General features: G+C 36.2%; 1 protein-coding gene across 2 annotated transcripts in view; it reads right to left on the reverse strand.

The window, feature by feature from the left end:
• The window catches only part of CNOT10 (CCR4-NOT transcription complex subunit 10), a 69,757-nt gene that overhangs the window by 23,904 nt on the left and 38,102 nt on the right, over positions 1-7,751 (reverse strand). Inside the window, exons 12-13 of one of the 2 annotated variants that reach the window (XM_019630731.1) lie at positions 7,065-7,241; positions 6,061-6,141 (exon numbers count right to left, since the gene is read on the reverse strand). In XM_019630731.1, coding sequence (XP_019486276.1) covers positions 6,061-6,141; positions 7,065-7,241 — 258 coding nt within the window. The remainder of the gene's footprint in view (positions 1-6,060; positions 6,142-7,064; positions 7,242-7,751) is intronic. The other variant, XM_019630732.1, reaches the window with a different exon arrangement.

Here is a 7,751-nt window from a genome sequence, read left to right on the forward strand (position 1 = left end):
TATATATATATATATATATATATATATATATATATATCTCCACCAACTTAAGATACAGAATATTTCTGTCACCCCAGAATGATTCTTGCCAGTTAATTCTCCAACCACTGTTTTAATTTCTATCAATATAAGTTATTTTTGGTATAGTTTTGCCTGTCATATAAAATGGTATAAAGGAATTATTCTGTATGTACCTTATACTAAGTAAAAGTAACACAAAATGAGATTCAAAACATGTTGACCTGGGCATCAGTAATTTTTCCTTTTTATAATTCAGCGCCCCGATACATAGCGTGGACTAAAGTTTAGTTATCCATTCTCCTATTAGTGGATACCTGGGCTATATCTAGTTTTTGTCTCTCATGAGTGAAGCTGCTATAAAATTCTTGTGTGGACAAGTTCTCATTTCTCTTGTGTAAATGCCTAGAAATAAAACCACCTTTATTTTAAAAACTTAAAATCAGAGCATTTATTTAATTCAAGGCCGCAGAATATGTGAATGAAACTGATGACTTTGCAGAGCTTTGATTGGTTCAGGAACTGAAGCAATATTCTAACTGTCATTATATACAACACACATATATACACACACACGCCTTTCACGAGTCATTATATCAGTACCTCTAAGTTCATCTGAGCCTCAGAATTAAACTATTTAATTTCTGAGACATTTTCCTGATTTGGGGACAAATTTCTGTTTGAATTAGAATATTTTTCTGAAACTTTCCTTGATTTTAATACAGAATTTCACTACTGCTTCAGGTGTCATATGCCCTCTGGAAACACACTTGTAACCTGGTTAGAACGAACATCTTTTTGGAGCCACTCTCCTTTATGTACACATGACAATAACTGAAAATACTCAGGAGGCTGTGAACCCAGACCATAAGAAGTGGCCATCAGAACAGTCATGATAATTTACTGCATATTAGCTATGCTGGAAATAGGAAATGAGGTTTTTGCATCGGTGTCTTGGGTATTATAGAGCACAAGGGGTCAAATATAATAGTCCATAAAAAGTAAACTATGTACTAGTCACACATATTTCCAATCACAGAAAAGCATTCAGGTCAGAAACAGATGAAATCTCTAAGAAGTCCACAATCTTCACAGAACCAATGTGCTCAGGCTCCTTCCTTCTACAGAGGACAACTGGCTCCTGCCACAGAGCTGCTCTTTAACACACCCAACAGCACTGTGAGCTTTTATAGCTTTAAAAATTACGACACAGATCTGTTATGACTCCTTCCCTGCACCATTTGTCTCCCCATTACCGTTATCACTGTCTCGCATGGCAGTTCTTTTTATCAATCTACCCTAAGGCTCCTTCCATCTTGTCCCATTTCCTTTCTCCCATCTGCTCCATTAGAAAAAAGGTTAATATATACCAGCGAACCCATCTTCGCCTCACTTTATGATAATGGAATTCCCTATGGAGATCCTCTGCCCCTTTCCACAAAAATAGGGAAGTAATTTTAGTTTCTTTGAAAATCACCAATCCACCTACTAGGACGTGTGGAAAGCAAAGACTTATGCCATGAAAAGTACAAGGCTCTTTGAGAAGAAGTATGCCACTTTGCACATAACCTTCTCTTTAATGCCATTTTTCAGAATACAAAGCTAATTCACACAACTCTGCAGCTGTTTCAACCAGTATGGGATAATATACTTCTTAAACTGCATGCATAAATTAAGCAATCCTAAGATTAGTACTCATTCAAATAAATCTATAAAAATTAAATCAAGTTTGAAAATGGTTTCAAATACCTTCTTCATTAAGGATTCCCCTTAAAAAACTGTGTAAAATGATATTCACTGTAGCATGATTTGTAATAGCAAACACTGAAACATTATAAACAGCTAAATATAAAGGAATGTTAAATTATGTGATATTCATATAATGCAATTCTATGCACCCATTAAAGAGAATGAATCAGAGATTTGTATCGATATCAAACAATCTCTAAAGATATCCAGTATTGTCAAGTGGGAAAGTAAGGTATGGAGCAGCGTGGACACGATGCAATCGCTAGTGTAAAAGAAACCCCACCATAAATACATATGCTGAAACAGGCACAGGAAAGCTCACCGGAAGGACACAGAAGAGACTGGTCAGTGGCTGCACCTCAGGGAGAGGAAACAGAACTGGGACGGGACAGAATTACTTTACACTATGTAACCTTTTGTGCTACAGTCACGCGCAGCTTAACACTGGGATATGTTCTGAGAAACGCGTCGTCAGGCGCTTTCGTTGTGCAAACATCCCAGAGTACACTCACACAAACCTAGATGGTCTAGCCTGCTATACACCCAGGCTGTATGGTACAGCCTACTGCTCCTAGGCTACAAGCCTGTACAGCACGTTACTGTACAAAACAACTTGAGAATACATCAAGCACAAGAGAAAATGATGCCATCAAGAGACATGGTAAACATGAGATGTATGTGGCTGTTGCTGACATAATGTAGTATATACTGTTTTACAGCAAACTTTCTTTTTTTAAAAATAAGTAGAGCGTACTTTAAAATAATGATAAAGAGTATGGTAAACACATAAACCAGTAACATAGTGGTTTATTATCAAGTTTTACATACTATATATAATTGTATGTCCTGTATATATATATATTTTTTTGCTGAGCCATCCTGCCACCTGTTGGCAGCTCAGCGGCAGCTCAACTCGGGCCGTGAATCAAACCGGGGACCCTGTTGCTCAGAGCTCAAACTCTTGAGCGAGCTCTTAACCAACTGAGCCACTTGGTCGGCCCTGTCTTGTACTTTTATATGACTGGAAATGCAGATTTGTTTACACCAGCATCATCACAAACACGTGAAAAATGCATTGTGCTACGATGTCACTAGATGATAGGAATTTTTCAGCTCTATTATAACCTTATGGGACCACTGTATATATGCAGTCTGTGGTTGACTAAAAGGTTATGTGGCACATGACTGTACTTGGATTTTTACCATATAAAATAACCTATTAAAATATATGAACCCTTAAATAAATACGAAGTGTTGCTGGCTCCATAAACAGACACCTCTAAAAAACATTAGGCACAATGGGGGAAAATGGTATATTTTTTGGCAAGTTAAAGCATTACCCAAATACTATCCTATCCTGGCTGAACTTCACAATTCACCCCTTCCTCATCATCTCACTTTATACCAAATACAGTTCAGCCTTACTTAATCTGCTTTGTTTTTACACATTTCCAGTCAGGACAAAAATTAAGTATTTTTGTTATATGGTTGAAATTTGATTGCTTTGTAAAAACTCCGTTTTGTTTCACTCAACAGGAATATTCTTCTGTATATTTTATATCTGCCATTGTTTCATTGGCAATTTGTCATTACTTTCATTTTCTTGCTACGTATCTCAGGATGTACTCATACAAGAAATAAGAATTCGAGAAATTTTAATATAACTGAGGATAACTGAAAAAAAAATTAATTACCTTTATCAAGTTTGAGAAACCAAAACCCTGCTTTCAAAACCTTAAATGATCAACTCCTCATTTGTAACTAAAATTGAGATTTATGCTTTTCCTCCATATAATCAGAGGATTACTTCTTTCCTCCTGATAATAGTATACCGTGAAGATATGGATGAATACACACCCACCCACCCACCCAAATTAGAGACGTATTACTGCAAAGTGGAAATTTATGGTCTACTTTGACAGAATAAAACAAAACGAAGAGATAGAAAGTTGCTGTTTTGTTAAGCAGGGTGCTTGGAGACCTGAGCTCATTGACAGCAATGCCCTCCCTGCCACGAACACACAGACCTCACAATATGATCAGAAAAGGGCACATGTGCTGGCCAGTCTTTCCTCCAGAGACACTCGGTATGTAAGGAGGGGTAGCACTAATATTCATAAAGTGTAACAACTCTTATAAAAAGGATGAAAAACCCAATATGAAAATATTAGGTTCTACAAGTAGAGGTTCACAGAAAAAGAAATACAAGTGATCAATAAACTTTGGCATCAGATTAAGTACTTTGAGCAGACTGAAAGAAATGCAAAATTTTAAAGTGATGTCATTTTCTACTTACAAGGGTCATAAATTACCACAAGAAGAAAAGACATTCCAAACGTCACCACCTAATAACTAACCTACTAACTAATATAATTTTCTCCTAAGTTTTTGCCATCTGCTTTTGAGGGCAGTGCTTTTTCTTTTACCTCTGATTCCTCTATTCCCCTGCACCTCCTACAGGACTAGCACTAATGTTTGTGAATAAATGAAATGCTTTCCAAAAGTAATGCATCAATTTACAATGTAACCAGCAATATAAAGTACAATACTTTAATTGTACTCTTGTCACTCTTTTGCAACTTAATAGGCAAAAACGTAAGAAATAATGGCTTGTTCTTTCCATTTTAATTTGCAGTTCTATTATTGAAATACTTCTTAAAAATAATGCTTTTTTAATGATACTTAAAAAGTATCATTAAGCCTAGTTCCAAAAATCATTTGAAGAACTAATGTTCAAAAATATCCCAAATTTGTTGAAAGATACATTTATAGACTTAAAAAAGCCAGCTTACCCCATGAAAGATTAAAAACAAAATCAGACCTTAAACTCATCACATTCTAACTGCTGAAAAACAAAGAGAGACGATCTATCTTGACAGAGGGAAAAAAATGTCACCTACATAATCTAATCAGAAACAATGACTGCCAGAAGCTAATACAGTGACATCTGGAAAGAGGAGATTGGAAGGGCAAGAAGAAAACCCACTACCAACCTAGAATTCTGTATTCAGTGAAAATATCCAAAAAAACGAAGATGAAATAAAGACAACTGTAGATTTATAAAGAAACAAACAAACCAAAAAACCCTAGCAAAACAAGACCTGTACTGTAAGAAATGCTGAAGGGTGCTCTCCAAACCGAAGGGAAACGATGCTTTATGGAAACTAAAATCATCAAGAAATGGTAATTATGTGCTAAACATAAAAAATTACTGTGTTCTTTTTAATTTCTTTAACGTACACATGACTGTTCAAAGTAATAATGGGGCTTATAATATCCATAGACAAAAATATAACTTACCTGGGCTGGCCAAGTGGCTCAGTTGGTTAAGAGCTTGCTCAAGTGTGTTAGCTCTGAGCAATAGGGTTGCCAGTTCAATTCCCACATGGGCCAGTGAAGTGCACCTGAGCTGAGCTGCCAACAGGTGTCAGGATCACTCAGCTGGTGAGAGCATGTGCTCCTAACAACAAGGTTGCCTGTTCAAGATGGTGGGCTATGCCCGTGCACAACTAAAGACTGAAGTAGGCACCTTGAGCTGAGCTGCCTCCCTGGTGGCTCAGTGGATAGAATGCACGCTCTTAACAACAAGGCTGCTGGTTCAACTCCCGCATGGGATGGTGGCTATGCCCACCCGCAACTAATTGAACACAGCACCTTGAGCTGAGTTAGCGCGACTGGACTTGGAGCTGATCTTGCTGAGCCCTCCACAACTGAGATTGAAGGACAACAACTTGGCTGTTCCTCTCCCCCAATTCCCCAATTAAAAAAAAAAAACTCTTAAAATAAATAACTTACCCAAACTGACATAGATGAAATAAAAAATCTGAAGTACATATTTACTAAAGAATTTGAATTCATTAAAAAAAAAATTTCCCACGAAGAAAACCCTATGCCAGATAGTTTCACTGGTGAATCTATCAAGTATTTGAGAAAGAGATAATATTTATCTTCTACAAACGCTTTCAGAAAATAGAGGAAGATGCACTTCCCAACTCATTCATATGTTCAGCATAACCTTGAAACCAAAACTTGACCAAAGACATTATAAGGAAAGAAAAATATGGACCCACCTTCCTTGCAAACTTAGAAGCAAATATTCCTAACAAAATATTAACAAATCGAACCCAATACTTTGCAAAAAATATATTCTGACTAGTAGTGTTTGTCACAAGACTGAAAACTTGGCTTTTCATTTGACATTAATGTAATTTATAATATTAACAGAATAAGACAGATTAAAAACAATGCTTATTTCAATAGGTGCAATGCAAATAATTTTGTTTAGATACTCACTTTAAGTTTTCTAATTCCTGTTTTCTTAATGGAGAAGAAGGTGGAGCTGGAATGAATTTATCTCCATCATGGCTTTTACTGCTAAATAAAGATAGACTATTAATTATGAAGAGCAAAAAATAAACACTTAAATGTAGAATTTTGTTTCCCTATTCCCACAACCATGCAATTTTTTATGACAAAAGTGCAAGAGCCAAAACAATGAAACATGCTTATAATTTGATATCACTAACATGTTAAAGCTATATATGAGTTTCTCTACCCTAGTAACATAATACTGTTTTTAAAAACTTCTAAATGAAAACACTATGTCTACTATAGAAAGAAAACCACTTCAAGATTTTTACACATTTCTCATTCTTCTGATTCCCTTTAACCAACCACAGTAAAACATAACCCCTTGGTAGAGAAGAAAAAAATTCCACAATTTTGTTTCAAATTTTCTACATTAAACCCATATTTCTACTATAATCAAGAAAAAATGCTGAGATAGGAGATGAGTTTAAAGGTGCCATGTGTAAAAAGAACTTCCTCTATTATTATCTGCTGTTTGTTTTATTTATTTCTAGATCTCCCAATTTCTATAGATTGGTATAATATCTAACTTATACTAGAAAACTAGAAATACATGGAAATATTCTGGAGGTTAGTGGTTTACAGTATAAAAGGGAAAAGATAATAAGAAATGAGAAGCTTTGAGATTCAAGTATTGCTTTTAGTAAAAGTAAAAAAATACTGTCTCTGATTAGCAATAAGATTTCCTGCCACTATTCCTGCTGTTAATGAAAAGCTGTTACTTTCCACTTTTCTCTTTCAATGTTCTCTCCTGACTTAGCTTTCACCTATTTTTCTCTTCCACAAATACTTACACATTCACACTTCCCTTTCTGATTATTCAAAATAGAGAATTTTGGAAATTCAGGCTGAAGATGTTAGGAATTCCCCCCAAGGACAGAGAAGGCTTGCTAAGTCCTTCCCACGGAGGGCCTCAGGGATTAGAGTACCTGCAAGTTTCACTGCTCTCACTGCTCTCCGTGTTCCCACCTAGCTGATTACTGTTCTTAGACCCATTTTCCTGCTTTGGATCTTGCTGTTCTTCCGGTAACAGCAACAAGGCATTTCTAAGGCAAATGGCTGCAAACTCCATACTGGCGACTGGGATGGCTGAAGACTGCCCGTCACTTAAAAGAACAAAACCCAGTTAGCTAAATAAATAACATAAAAATGAGTAATACTCTTCTACCATCACGACTAAAGCCAATACAAGTATAAATAAAAACTGAGCTCTGTGCTAAGTAGACATTTTAATATAAGCAGTTATAAGAGAATGCTAAAAACCCAAATCCTAAATATTATGTACACAGTGTAAAAAGTATAGATTGTAAGTATATACATTATACACGGGTGTCTGGAGCAATGGGACCAGGGACGGGAGACAACTTGAAGGTTATCTGTAATATCCATGTTAATGTAACAGGAGTTATAAACAAGGAAAACTGCAATGAGGGCCAGGATAGGTATAAGAAGACCTGGAAACAAGGGAAGAAAGATTTTCATATTTGAGCCTTGTTTTGGTTGATTTTTTACTTTAAAAAAATGCCTTTGGGCCGGCCGAGTGGCGCGATGGTTAAGAACTCGCTTGGGATGCCAGAGGGCCCCGGTTCGGATCCCACATATGAGGGCCAGTGACA

The sequence above is a fragment of the Hipposideros armiger genome, unplaced genomic scaffold (assembly GCF_001890085.2).
Source record: "Hipposideros armiger isolate ML-2016 unplaced genomic scaffold, ASM189008v1 scaffold_937, whole genome shotgun sequence".
Classification (NCBI taxonomy): domain Eukaryota; kingdom Metazoa; phylum Chordata; class Mammalia; order Chiroptera; family Hipposideridae; genus Hipposideros; species Hipposideros armiger.